At 36.6% G+C, this 14,912-nt stretch overlaps 1 protein-coding gene across 2 annotated transcripts in view; it reads right to left on the reverse strand.

Moving 5' to 3' along the window:
• Nucleotides 1-14,912, reverse strand: part of WAPL (WAPL cohesin release factor) — a 97,512-nt gene that overhangs the window by 9,989 nt on the left and 72,611 nt on the right. For both annotated transcript variants that reach the window (XM_014789014.2, XM_014789013.2), the window contains exons 8-15: nucleotides 14,375-14,486; nucleotides 11,870-12,097; nucleotides 7,589-7,700; nucleotides 7,120-7,217; nucleotides 5,681-5,757; nucleotides 2,921-3,096; nucleotides 2,485-2,600; nucleotides 1,937-2,101 (exon numbers count right to left, since the gene is read on the reverse strand). In XM_014789014.2, the coding sequence (XP_014644500.1) occupies nucleotides 1,937-2,101; nucleotides 2,485-2,600; nucleotides 2,921-3,096; nucleotides 5,681-5,757; nucleotides 7,120-7,217; nucleotides 7,589-7,700; nucleotides 11,870-12,097; nucleotides 14,375-14,486 (1,084 nt within the window). The remainder of the gene's footprint in view (nucleotides 1-1,936; nucleotides 2,102-2,484; nucleotides 2,601-2,920; nucleotides 3,097-5,680; nucleotides 5,758-7,119; nucleotides 7,218-7,588; nucleotides 7,701-11,869; nucleotides 12,098-14,374; nucleotides 14,487-14,912) is intronic.

The following is a 14,912-nucleotide window of genomic DNA, read 5'->3' on the forward strand; positions in this document are numbered from 1 at the left end:
GCACGAGCTCAGCTTCACCGGCCCGGGGTTCGCAGGTTCGGATCCCAGGTGCGCACCGATGCACCGCTTGTCAAGCCATGCTGTGGTGGCGTGCCAAATAAAGTAGAGGACAATGGGCACGGATGTTAGGCCAGGGCCAGTCTTCCTCAGCAAAAATAAGAGGACTGGCAAAGGATGTTAGCTCAGGGCTGATCTTCCTCACAAAAAATAAATAAGTAAAAGAAATTCAAAGACATAAACACCAGTAAAAGTAAAAAGCAAAAGGTCTCAGAGAAAGACCCAGAACTGGATCCCAACTGATATTATTGTCAATGGAAGTACACAGTGAAAAGTTGAAGTCAAAATGAAACACACTCAATTCCTTGCCTTCACTTACTTTATTTTCCCTGTGCTGGTACACTGTTGAATATATAGAAAGCATTGAATGTACTCACTGATATGATTTGGGGAAAACCTCAAGTTACAAAAGACTACCTGAAAATCAAATACCAAGTAGATCTCAAAGATTCGCTGAGTATATAGAGGAGTGGTACATAAACTTTAATACTCTTAAGAAAATAAAATTTAAGCTTTCTATAAAGCAGTATTTCTTAAAACTGGTTCAAGGATCCCTAGGGGTCCCCGAGACCCTTTCAGGGAGTCTGTGAAGTTAAAATTGCATTCATAAGACTATTAAGAGGTCAAGTGACTTCCTTCATTCTCTCATGACTGTACTGTGGAGTTTTCCACAATCTAGAATGCCATGTGATTATGTTATTGCTCTAATAGCTAACGGAATGAATGCCTGTGTTTTATAATTTTCTCAGTTTTGCTTTCTAAATTCCGTAAATATCAATAGATAGAGCATACATAAACAATAGTTCTTTTCAGTCCCCAATTTTTTAAGAGTATAAAGAAGTCCTGAGAACAAAATGTTTGAGAAGAGAATGACAGGCTCCTAGTTATGATTTAGCAAAAGATCAAGTTGTTGTGGAATACTTTCTGAAGACACAAACTGAAGCATTACTAGTTTCCAAAAGGCCAAAAGGATCAACAGATTAGCAAAGTATTTAGAAACAATGAAAAGGATTTCATTGTTCATTATCATTTCTAAACATGTGCAAGCTGTCACTTAAGGAAATGACAAAGGTAGCTAGGAACTCATTAGACAGGCAAAAAGTAAAAATTGTTAATACCCAACATTGTCAAGAAACAAAGACTAACATACAGATTTTGGGGAAACATAAACTGAGGGGAGAGGGAGTATGTGTTTGGTGATTGGGGTGGGGCACGCTGAGGACATTAATTTTAAATATACATATTTTGACACCATTCCTAGTCCAAGAAATTACTCCACAGACATAGTTTGAAAAGTATGGCTCAATATTTAGGTACACACAGCCCTGGGCACAGATCAGACCAGTAAGTAAATCCTGGAGGACTTGAACTAGATGGGATAGGGCTGGAACTTGATTCCTAATTTGTTATTAATAATCTACTTTGGATTCATAAACAAATGCCTTGCTTCCACTTTTGGCTAACAATGCCTAAAGAGTGATGACAATAGTTGAAGACAGTCAGTAGAGTCAAGTAACTAAGGGTACACATACTAACCCAGTGTACCTCTCACTGAACTGGTGAGAGTGACAGTGAGAGAAAGAGGGCAGGGAGGAGAGAGGAAGGAGAGAGGAAGGAGAGAGGGAGAGAGAGGGAGAGAGAGGGGGAGAGGGGGAAGGGGGAGGGGGAGAGAAGGAGGGAGAGGGAAGGGGGAGGGGGAGAGAGGGAGGGAGAGGGGAGAGGGAGAACGAGAGGGAGGGGACAGGCAGGGGAGGGGGAGGGAGGGAGGGAGGAGGGAGGGGGAGGGGGGAGGGGGGAGGGAGGGAGGGAGAAGGTACAACTGATAGAGAAATCAGATGGATGCAACAAACTGAAGGTGTTAGTTTAAGTTGCTGCTTACCTGCACTAATGCCTGAACAGCATGAACTTGTCCAGCTATCCTTAAACTATCATCTCCTTCTCCACTACAGAAGGAAGAATCAAAAGAACATGATGTTTCCATGTTGACAAGACAGTGCCGATTCCGAGCACTATACTCCACTAGATTGATCAGTAGACCTAAGCCCTACAAAAATTAATACATGTACATTAACACAGGTGAGAATGAAAAGCAAATGAACACAATATACATAACGTTTATTGACAGCTGGAAACCTAATCAGTGTTCTACCATCTATAAAATGGTTAAAAGCTAGCATGCAAGATAACGGTCTTCCCCAAAAATGAGTTCACCACTTTTTTAAAATCACCACTTTTAGTTCTTACACTTTTTATTTTTACACAGGGCCCTTCATGGCTCTCCTTTGTACAATAAGAGGTTATGTTCACAAGGAATCCACTGAAACTCACAATATACTGAACAACTGGTTCTTAAACCCAAAACTAAGATGAAGGTTTTATCATCTTAACAGATCAAGTACTCATTTTGAAACAGTCACTTCAACTCACCAGCACACGTATATCAAATCTCTGCTCCTGAGGTAGGTACTTTGGAACCTGAAGCACACAGTTCATCGCTGTGCCAATCAAGCCATCCTGCTCTCCTGTTTTGGTGCTGCCCCACTCTGAAATAGGGAATGGAAAGAGTATAAAAATTGATTCTTCTTTATGAGACTACAAGCAATATTTATTAACCTGGATATTAAAAGTTAGAAATACACAGGTATTCCTTTATAGAAATACATGTTGACTGTAGTATTTCTGAGCCAAGCTACCAGGCTGATTCTAAAAATATAAACTCCTAAAAGCATTTAAATCTATACACGAATAAGTGAATTACATGATGGCAATTAAAAAATCAGTACACCAAGAAAAGGAGAATAACTTGTTTTTACATGTAATATATAATCTTCGAATCAGACTATATGCACAAAATATTTCTTACCATTATCATTAGTTAAATTGAGCAACACCCCGATGATGGCCCTCATGCAGTCTTCCACTGCTTTGCCCACATGGTTAGTTACATTCTGGTGAGGCAGAGGCTTATTGTCAGGTAAGCATATACTGTTCTCAGCACGGTTATACTGCTGAATCAATTCTTCACAATGTTGTAATGCTCTTGAGAGAAAACAAAATGTAGACTATTATGCTAAACAAAAATAGTTATACTAAGGATTTCTACTTGCTTGGAGCTTAATGTTTTAAATCTGACATAAATGCTACCACATTAATTTCTTTTTCACTTCTGAATTTCATTTAGATGTTTTTCATTTAGAATGCCAGCTCTTAGCAGGTAGAGAACATTATTTATATTAATATTGCATAATAAATAACCTTGTATAGACAGGTATTAAATACTTTATAAACATTACAGCAAATCATATTTTTTAATATGAGGTCATTTAACTGACATGTCTCCTGGCAGCCATACAAGGGTATCAGCTGCACCCAAGGATTCTCACGATGCTACCCAAAATAACAAGGAAATGTAATCAAGTGAGTCTAATATTTCTGAAGACTCTCTTTAAATTGCCAAGTCCATTAATTAAAAAAGTCTATGAGAGATGAAGTAAGCTGACTCCGTCAGTTGAGTCTTCAAGTATTATATACCACACAAAACACTTAAACAAAATTGTACTATCTAATCCCCCTCAAGCTGCTCCTTAAAACATACCCTTTGGTTAAGAAGGTGTTCCTCACGTCTAATCTAAAATAATTTGTAGTTTAGATGTTTGGGGATGTTAGCCAGAATTACCATGCTGTTTTTGTTAACTCAACTTTCTTAAGTAGTACTAAGCTCAATTGCAGTTTTGCTATCCCTGCATTTATCAGGGTTCTATTAAAAAGTTCAAAAGGCCAGGGCCTGCCCCGTGGCTTAGCGGTTGGGTGCGCGCGCTCCGCTGCTGGCGGCCTGGGTTCGGATCCCGGGCGTGCACCGACGCGCCGCTTCTCTGGCCATGCTGGGGCCGTGTCCCACATGAAGCAACTGCAAGGATGTGCAACTGTGGCCTACAACTATCTACTGGGGCTTTGGGGGGTAAAATAAATAAATAAATAAAATTATAAAAAGTTCAAAAGGCCAGATGAGTGGTCTTTCACAAACATCCAGTTCTGACCTCTACTGCCACCTCCAAGACATTTGACACAAAGTTCCTAAGCAAAATGAAAGAGCTGAAACCCATCATATTAAATACCTCCTTTAGAAGGCACTTGTCAGGGGTCATGAAGCATACAAGAGATATTTTAAAAATAAGAAACAGATTTAACTTGCAGGAATTCTCTTTGGTAAACGGATGGTAAAAAACAGTAACAAGCAACTAGACACATGCCTTAAGGGTACTAAGTGTGATACAAAATTTACAAATACAGGACAAAAAAAGAGATGGAGCGGTAACCTACAGATTTAAAAAATCTATTGGAAACTAGAGACTACTAGAAATTTGAGACTATTGAAAATCTGAATATTGACTGGACATATGATAACATTAACCAATTAATAATTTATAGGATATATAAATGGTATTGTGGTTATATTTTTAGAGTCCTCTTAGAGATTTTATACTCAAGTATTTATGGACGAAATAATACAAAATCTGTAATTTGCTTCAAAATAAGATAGAGGGGGAATGGAGAGGGTTACAAGATGGAAACAAGACTGGTCATGATTGATCATTATTCAAGCTGAATGATGTGTACATCAGGGGTTTATCATACTATTTCATTTACGTTCATCTTATGTCTGAAATTCTCCAAAATAGGAGATAAACTTGAGTCAGGCTGTAGTGGGCTTCTGATACTATACTAAGGACTTTGGACATACATCCAAAGACAATAAGGAACCACAGAGATTTGGTGTTTGGGATTATTTTACAAAGCAGAGATTTAGGGAAAGTTAACCCTCTGTGGTATTGTGTTGGACAGGCCAGAGAACTAGGGCACAGACATCAAGAACTAGGATAGAGATATCAGGAAGAAGCTGTTGTAAGAAGCTAGAACCAGGACTGGACAGATGTTTAGAAATTTTACATGCACTGAGGTGACAGCAGTAGCCTCAGGTCTGCAAGTTGGGCAGAGAAAGTGTGGAATGAGCAAACCTACATATAGATCTGGGAAAAAGGTATAAATAAAGGGCAGAAGAGGGGTAGTAAAGTTCATTTATGATAAAATAAGGACTAATACTTAAGTGCTTACTATATGCCAAATATTGTGCTATGCTTTACATATATATGTGTGTATATATATTAACTCTTTAATATTTATTGTACATGATATATATTATATACAACATACGAAAGAGATATTTAAAATTCATTTAAAAAATTTAAAAATGTGTTTTATATATACATATATTTAATATACACATTTTTAAAATCTTACATATATTAACATATGTATAAATTCTTTTTATTGTAACAACCACCTTAGGTAGGTAGATACAATTATTACTCCCCTTCTGAAGAACTTGTAGCAAGTAAGTGACTTGCCCAAGGTCACAGAGCTGAAGTTATGAAGATGGAAACCACATACAAGTCATTCTGGCTCCAGAATCTGTACTCCTAACTTGTGTACTGCACTATATTGCTTCTGGTTCACAGAACTCAACAGACAGAAGTATCTATGGAGGAAGGTGATACAATCGTATTTCCTTGATGGTCAATCCAAATGCTTTCAATAAATAGCCTGATATTTTAGAAAAACTTACTTAGCTGATGAAACAATGAGTTGTGAATCTTTATATGCTATCAAGTAGCTTTGATTCTCTGGATTATGCACTGTTACCTAAAAGGGAAAAATTTGAAATGATTGTGGCAATTCATAACTTTCACTCATTCACATACAACACACTATGCCTGGCACTCTAAAAGACAGAAAGATGAGGAAGAATCAGCCCTTGTCATCTAAGGGAACAACAACCCACATGTTCCCAGACTTAAAGTAATACAGCTATCCCTTTATTACAAATTAAAACATCCCTATTATAGCTGCTTGCACATAATTTAACATATTCTGTACTATACATTCACTGTAATAAATTAACAAGTACTTTGAATGTCGGAAAGGAGCAGTTTCGGGCCAGCCCTGTGGCTTGGCGGTTAAGTGCGTGCGCTCCACTACTGGCGGCCCGGGTTCGGATCCCGGGCGCGCACCGACACACCGCTTCTCCGGCCATGCTGAGGCCGCGTCCCACATACAGCAACTAGAAGGATGTGCAACTATGACACACAACTATCTACTGGGGCTTTCGGGAAAAAAAGGAGGAGGATTGGCAATAGATGTTAGCTCAGAGCCAGTCTTCCTCAACAAAAAGAGGAGGATTAGCACGGATGTTAGCTCAGGGTTGATCTTCCTCACAAAAAAAAAAAAAAAAAAAGAAAAGAAAGGAGCAGTTTCCAACTTATAAACAAACTAATATTTGAAAGTTCTTAAGTGGATTCCTTTAGAATAAAAAAAAATGGTACATTTATCTAATGTACCTGAAGCACTCTAAAAGAGAGAAGGAACAATTTCAATTTTGTCTATGCCAGGAACTTTTAATTCACACTAGATTATTTTCCCATAGATGTTTCAAAACGTACCTAACTAATCCAATCTGGTCAACACACAATCTATGCATCCTGAAATTCACTGGCATCTTAAATTCTAATCTATATTGATCCGGGTTCAGTCATTCATAAAAGGCAAAGAACAAACATACTTATGGCATACAGTTCAACAGTATCATTCTTCAAAGCCAAATATTACTATAAGCTGTGATTACAATCTGACTCAAATAATAGCTAAATCAAGAAAATCCTTATTAATTTAAAAAAACAAAACCTGACTACATTTAACTACCATTTTCCACAAACAAATTGATATATTTAAGCAGAATTCTACATTAAGGAAACAACAACAACGTTTAGCAATATAAACAAACTTGACTGCAAGGTTTCATATGGAGCAACAATATACATATTTTTTAAAAACTAAACTGCTCACTTAACTTGTTCATCAACATAGCTCAAAGAATACATTACAATTTCAATTTGGATGAACAAAAGGGAAATTCTAGGGATATATAATACAGAATATTTGGCTCACACACAGTCACAATTAAGATTAAATAATTTTCCCCAAATAGTTGTCCATACTTATACTTACACTTTCTAAAACTCGTAAACATCTCTCTGCACCCCATAATGAGGCTACTAGTTTCTCTTCATCTTCATCTCCACTTAAATGATCCACACATTCTTTCACTAGGAGAAAAGAAATGGATATAAATTATTTGTCTCATCACCTCAGTACTTACCCCCTTCACTAACATTAAAAGCCATCTGTACACGTGCTATGAAAATGCTGGAAACTCTCTGGATGTTACTTATTCTAAGTTTTATACTGTGAGATGTTGAAATGTATAAGACTCAATGTATTATAATTATTTTATTTCCATAACTCCCTAATATCAAAGTGTTAATGGCTTTTTCTTTAAAAGTTAGAGATTTGCAAGATACTACTAAAAGAACAGATCTTTTCAAACTAATGCAATTATTTTTGAAGGATGTAAATAGAATATTTTCTTCAGGCTTTAAATAATATATAAAAAATGTTACACATGTGTACACCGTACCTTTATCTACAATGTGATCCAGACCACCCAAAAGCCGGAGTTCTTCTTTAAACCAGTCTCCCGCTCGTTTAGAAGTAAGGGACAGTAACGTCTCCATAGCTAAATGCCCAGTCTAAAAATCAGAAGCACCATTAATGAATATTGACTCTTAGCAATAAGTCTGAGGCAACACTTCTAGAGATTGTTTTTCTTTAGAAAAGTTCACTACATGCTACCAGCCCATAGTATTTTTTAACACAGTAAGAGCTTTTATAAGTAGAACTTAACTAATTTTAATTTTTATCAGACTAGTCTAAGCTGAAGAAATGTTCTTAACCATTGGCTTTTCACAGAGAAAACTCATTATTAAAAGTAGTCTAGGGGGCTGGCCCTGTGGCCTAGTTGTTAAGGTTGGTGCGCTCCGCTTCAGTGGCCCAGGTTTGGTTCCCAGGTGCAGACCTACTCCACTTGTAGGCAGCCATGCTGTGGCAGCGACACACATACAAAATAGAGGAAGACTGGCACAGATATTAGTTCAGGGCGAATATTCTTCAAGAAAAGAAAGGAAGACTGGCAACAGATGTTAGCTCGGGGCCAATCTTCCTCAGCAAAAATTAAAAAATAGTTTAACATTTGTCAGTTCAAATAAAATATATATTAGTGCTGTTATTTCTACAGTATAGAGGCTCAAGGGTGGGACTACTGAATCAAAGTGTGTATAAACTGTAAATCAATATACTGGATTAATTTACCATACTGTAACAAGTAACACTCCAGGAGCAAAGTATGGGTATATCAGTTGCCCTGAATCCTCAAAAGCACGAGTTATCACTAAATTTTTTCCTGAGGATAAAATGGTACCTTATTGTTTTGGTTTATATTTTTCTGAATACAGTAAACTTGAGCATTTTTTCCACATATTTATTAGTTAACTGTATTTCTTCAGCTGTGAATCCTATGTCAATTATTCTTTCCTTATTTTCCTGCAAGGTTGCTTGTCTTTTTCTTATTGTTCTATATATTTCTCATCTATTCTGAATAAAAATCCTTAGTTACTTTTAGTGTTTCAGACTCATAGGTCTTAAGCTTTACACCGCAGGGTCAGCAGCTTGGATCCACATCGTATGGCCACCATGACAAAATGACATGTATATAATGATTCAGGACCACCACCAGAGGAAGCATAGAACAGTAAGAGCCATATTTGCTACTAGACTCAAGTTTTTCTTTCTCTTTATTTACCTTTAATTATTATTTTTCTTTTTCACTGTATTTTTTATTAAAAGCATACAGCCACCCCAACAAAGAGCAATCTGGTTCCTGTTGCAATAAGGAACTTCAGCATAACAAAAGAAATGCCTTAATCGGCAACGCTGAAAAGATCTGGTTTTCTTCCCTAAGCTTCTTTTCTTTGAAAGATGCAAGTTTACATTAAATCCTCCTGGCCTATTTGAAACTGAATATAAATCAGATATTTAGAAAAGCAAAAAACAGGTCTTACCAGCAAAAATCTTAGTATTACAGGTTTAGAAGAGATCTAGCATATTTTATTCTATTCTTTAAAAAAACAAGGCTGAGGGGCCGGCCCCGTGGCTTAGCGGTTAAGTGTGCACGCTCCGCTGCTGGCGGCCCAGGTTCGGATCCTGGGCATGCACCGACGCACCGCTTCTCCAGCCATGCTGAGGCCGCATCCCACATACAGCAACTAGAAGGATGTGCAGCTGTGACATACAACTATGTACTGGGGCTTTGGGGGAAAAAATAAATAAATAAAAAATAAAAAATAAAATAAATAAATAAAAAAACAAGGCTGATGTCCAAGGTGACAAATGTGGAACTAGAATTCAATACTATAAAAACAGACCCAATTCTGCCCAATTCTCAGTCTAAGTCCCTGAAAGAATAATTTAATGAGATCAGTTCAGGGATACTAGCTCATGAGTTACAGTAGTGAAGCTGAAGCCTAATGAGGTTTGCTTTGTTTAGGAAGAAGGAGAATAGTAATTTCATGTTAATATAGCAAAAACTCATAAGTTTTTATGCTAAAAAGGGATTTTGTTTGTTTCTATTGGCATGAAAAGGATTGTCTGATATTTTAGGCTACATTCAGTATATTATAAGCTAGCATTTAAAAACAGCCTAGGGCCAGCCCCGTGGTGTAGCGGTTAAGTGCGCGTGCTCTGCTGCTGGCAGCCTGGGTTCGGATGCCGGGCGCACACCGATGCACAGCTTATCAGGCCATGCTGTGGCGGCGTCCCATATAAAGTAGAGGAAGATGAGCACAGATGTTAGCCCAGGGCCGGTCTTCCTTAGCAAAAAAAGAGGAGGATTGCCATGGATGTTAGCTCAGGGCTGATCTTCCTCACAAAAAAATAAATAATTAAAAATTTAAAAATAAATAAATAAATAAAATAAAAACAGCCTACAATTCAAACATTTTATTTGAAAACTAGATAGTTCTCAAAGAGTTAAAGCACAGCCAAATCATTAATTAGAATACTACTCAGCAAGTGTTAGCTCTCAATTATTTGAATTATATCTGAAAACATTATAAGATTAATATTTTACATTATCTTCCCATGGCATATCAGCAGTAGCAGTATATTTCAAGGAAGAAGTTAAGTAATTAATAAAAACAAAACTAATGTGTAGGGGATAGTCACACAATGTCTATCGTAAGATTTAAAACAAATACAATATATTCAAGAATAGCTGAAGTTAATTAGCATCCTAAAATTAGCAACTGTGTTCTGGTTTTAATCATGCGTGTAAACTATTTAACACAATATAAGAAAGTTATTATACTGGTATTTAGCATCCTAATAAATTCAACAAACCATGGATAAAATTCAATGAACACGTTTATCATCCTGTTATTTAATAGCAAATGCTTGGAAAGAATCTAAGTGTTGAACAATATGGGAGAGAAAAAAAAAAGGTACATTTATTCATTATGCAGCAAACAAATATAATAGGCTCAAATTTATTCTTTTATATCATTAAAAATTTGTATATGTTATGAAAAAATGATAAAAGTATGGGCCGGCCCCGTGGCTTAGCGGTTAAGTGCACGCGCTCCGCTGCTGGCGGCCCGGGTTCAGATCCCGGGCGCGCACTGACGCACCGCTTCTCCAGCCATGCTGAGGCCACGTCCCACATACAGCAACTAGAAGGCTGTGCAGCTATGACATACAACTATCTACTGGGGCTTTGGGGGAAAAAATAAATAAATAAAATTATTTAAAAAATAAATAAATAAAAGTAAATAAAAATTACAAATCCATTTTAAAAGTAGTATACAAATAAATAGTTTGGTGAGACAGAGGGATTCATTTATCCACCTTCTGGGTATAACAGCTATTTTTCCAATTTTAATAAGTGAAAGTACTGAATACATATCAATTTTGTATCTTGCCTATTAATGTTAACTTGATCTTCCCCCTCAACTCCCACTTTACCTGAATCTATTCCCTACTCTACCCTAACTAAACAGAGCAACACACGCCTAAATTGTACCTGGCTAGCACAAAGCATTCTGTAATTTTTGAGGCAAATGCTGCAGTCTTCGGTTTAGTAGGCAGTAGAAAAAACAATGTTTATATAGTTTTGATGTTGGAAATAGCTGAAAGTCAGGTTATATATAAACAAATATCTCATTTTTTCAAAATGACAAAGCCAGTTATCTTCTACTGGCCTAGTAACCTTTGGGGATCTAAAAGTAAAAAACCCAGAAGAAAGTAGAACTGGAAGTAACCAAAAGCAAGACAGTCATCTTAAACTTGGGAAGTTGTGTTAAGCATAAGGGTAGCTACTGGCCATGACCCCAATTATCAGAGACATTGCTCCAGGTAGGGCAGGTGCCTAGGAATCTTCCTTCTGAGTCTTGGTCCCTTGAAGCAGTTAATCAGACACTCACAGATACTCTGGAACTAGTGAATGCTCAGTGAAAATGGCCCTCGCAAATCCTCCAAATCTTTATTCCTGAAACTCACAGAAAATAAGAATTCGAATGTCTAATAGCCAAAATGTAATTTCTACCTTAAAAAAAAAAATCAAGAGAAAAGGATTAGGCAAAATGCAATAGAAAATTTACTGGCAAAAATCTAAATATAGAAGGGCTAGTTTAGGAATTTTAGGCAGGGAACAGAATTATGCTCAGAGCTAAACCTTAGAAGAATTAGCTGAATTGTAAACCAAGAGGTTAAATGGTTGTCCAAAGTCACACACCTGCTGTGGTTAATTAAAAAAATTTCTGAAAGTAATTTTCATTTTATAATGGAAGGAAGGAAGGAAGGAACCCACCGTTATATTTTCTAGATCAAGATGCTTGTTATGTACAGTTTCACAGAGCCTTCGAATTTTTTCTTTGATTTTGTTCATGTCTTTTTCATTCAGTAGCTTAGCTGAAGAAGCATCTTGTTCCAGTTCTAGAAGTCGAATCATTAGATCTAGGCTAGCTCTATCAAGATCCATGTTCAAACGATCTCTACTCAATATGTACATGAGGGCAGCGGTACAAAGGGACAAATTCTTCAAGAGACAAAAAAAAAAAAAAGTTAATGTAAGCAATTAGTAACAATTTCAGGAAATAAGACCAGTTTGACATTTGTTCACATGTTGGAAACCTTGAAAGTATTTTACTCAGTGAAACCCCGCCTCTTAAAATATTCAGAGGAAGTAGGGGAACTAGGAAAATGTGAATCAAATAAATAAAGCACTGTTGCTTTAAAATTTTCCTTTCTATAGACCTTCCCTACTTCAGTGCCCCAAAGCTAGAATAATATAAGTGGAATTACATATTTCTTTGGCCATTCTCTGCTAAATAAAGAGTTTAAGGAACATTTTTCTCAGCAATATATAAATATATAAAATCTTATTTTACAATACACTTTAGTCTTTATTCTTTATGATATAGTAAAGTCGAATTTCAGTTTAAAATCAATAATGTGTTTTAAAATCTCTATCAGAGGGGCCGGCCCGGTGGCACAAGCAGTTATGTGCGCGTGCTCCACTGCAGCGGCCCGGGGTTCGCCAGTTCAGATCCCGGGCGCGCACCGAGGCACTGCTTGGCAAGCCATGCTGTGGTGGCGTCCCATACAAAGTGGAGGAAGATGGGCACGGTTGTTAGCCCAGGGCCAGTCTTCCTCAGCAAAAAAAAAAAAAAAAAAAAAAGAGGATTGGCAGATGTTAGCACAGGGCTGATCTCCTCACAAAAAAAAATAAAATCTGTATCAGAAACTTAGCTATCGTTTTCTGCAAAGTAAACACAACTTAGTTTGTGTCAGTATATAAAGCTAGGATGCTCAAATAAACATATTTAGACTATTTCTTTAAAATAAACCAAACAGGTCTGGTTGAATCAAGTAATTTTTAAAAAACCATTAATATAATATACTCTCAAAATCATTGAGATCAAGTAGTCAGCACACTCTGCTTATAACAGGTACTAAAATCTACAAGTACTAAAGATGATGTATTTTAGGTAACCATTAATATAACAAAAAGGTCTATGTTGGGATATTCCAACATTTGGGATATTCTGTACTTAAACTTATTTCAATGCACAGAAATACAACTAACTAAAGATTTAAACTTTGAATCCCCAAAAGTAGAGAAATTTCAGATTAGGTGACTAATTAAATGCTTACATGGCAAATTATTTTTGGAAATTAAGAGGTCATAGTACAGGCCTTGGGAGATCCACTGTCCCCAAGAACACACATTAATGCCTTGGTCCTCTCATAACTGCATAACAAAGCAAATTAATTCTTAGTTCTCTTCTCTTCCCCCTCATTGTTCTATATCTACTACAGATTGGTAATAGAGTTACTCTCACTCAGGGTAAAGTACATTGCTTACAGTTTTGGAAGATTCAGTGTTCGACTGTGTCACCGAATCTTCATGTGGAACATAATTTCCTTGAACAAAACTATAATAAAGCCACCTCAAAATACCACTATTGATAATGATAAGTAATGATTATTTTTTTTCTAACTTCAATAATGTTAAACCTGACTTTTATTACATATGCTTTATTTTTAAGAGTGTCAAAGTCATAATGAAAATGAGAAATTCATTCTTTTTCACAATGGGCTATATTGTCCTAGATTCAACATCCAGACAAAATGCTAGGGGGAAAAATTTTTTTTTTTTAATTTCAAAACCTTTTTTTTGCTGCTATTAATATCAAAGACTAGTAAAAGATTTTTTTCCAAGGCTTTCTGAATAGAGGAAATCAATGTGTACAGAATTAAATATCCAGCATGGTAGGGTATATTAGCTGTGGTTACTGAATAATGTTTTAATAGTATAAATTAACAAGTTAAGGGGGCCAGCCCGGTGGCGCAAAGGTTAAGTGCGTGCGCTCTGCTTCCGCATCCTGGGGTTCGCAGGTTCAGATCCCGGGCACGCACTGACGCACCACTTGTCAGGCCATGCTGTGGTGGCATCCCATATAAAGTAGAGAAAGATGGGCAGAGATGTTAGCCCACGCCCAATCTTCCTCAACAACAACAAAAAAAGAGGAAGATTGGCATCGGATGTTAGCTCAAGGCCAGTCTTCCTCACCAAAAAAATAAATAAATAAATAAATTGACAAGCGGGAAAAAATGTCATGAGAAAATAATCTTAAATGATTTATTAAGCAAAAACTTCTGGCATTAAGCTCTATATATTTAGCAAATAAAATGAACTCAACCCATAATTAAGAAATATTTATATATGAATATCCAATGAAGATATTTTTCAATATCCAAACAGACTAGAATTTTTAAATAATGCTTCTCAATCCCAGAAACTTAAAAATACCTGATGATGCTGGGAATCATCCAAAGTTTTAAAGACCATTGCTACCATTCCGTGTGCTCTCAGGTGCATTCGAAAACTGGGCATGGCACATTTAGTAGCCAAGCTAATAACACTAGGAGAAAATAGACTCGATTACTGGGACTGAAAATAGCTAGCGCGTTAGTTTTTTGCTTGCACAATACCAAAGAAGCAAATGGGGGGGGGGGGGGGGACACGCCTAGAGAGGGTATCAAAGCATTGCTCATACAGATCACAACATAAAACACATGGGCAAACTGAATTATCAAAAATTTACTGATGCACAGTATGTGACTAAGTATGCTATATTAAAAAATATAAATAACACGTGCTCATTACTTAACACAATATATTACTTACATTACTACTACCATTAAAAGCAAAAAGTCTCAGGTAGCTTTCATAATGCTTCTGATACGTGAAGACTATAAATAATACTTGATTGGACATATTCTAACTGACTGGATAATTCAATCAAATCAAGATATTCAATTCATTATAGTATGCAAAAAATCCAAAT

This window comes from Ceratotherium simum, chromosome 6 (genome assembly GCF_057802395.1).
Source record: "Ceratotherium simum simum isolate JZ-2026a chromosome 6, ASM5780239v1, whole genome shotgun sequence".
NCBI lineage: Eukaryota > Metazoa > Chordata > Mammalia > Perissodactyla > Rhinocerotidae > Ceratotherium > Ceratotherium simum.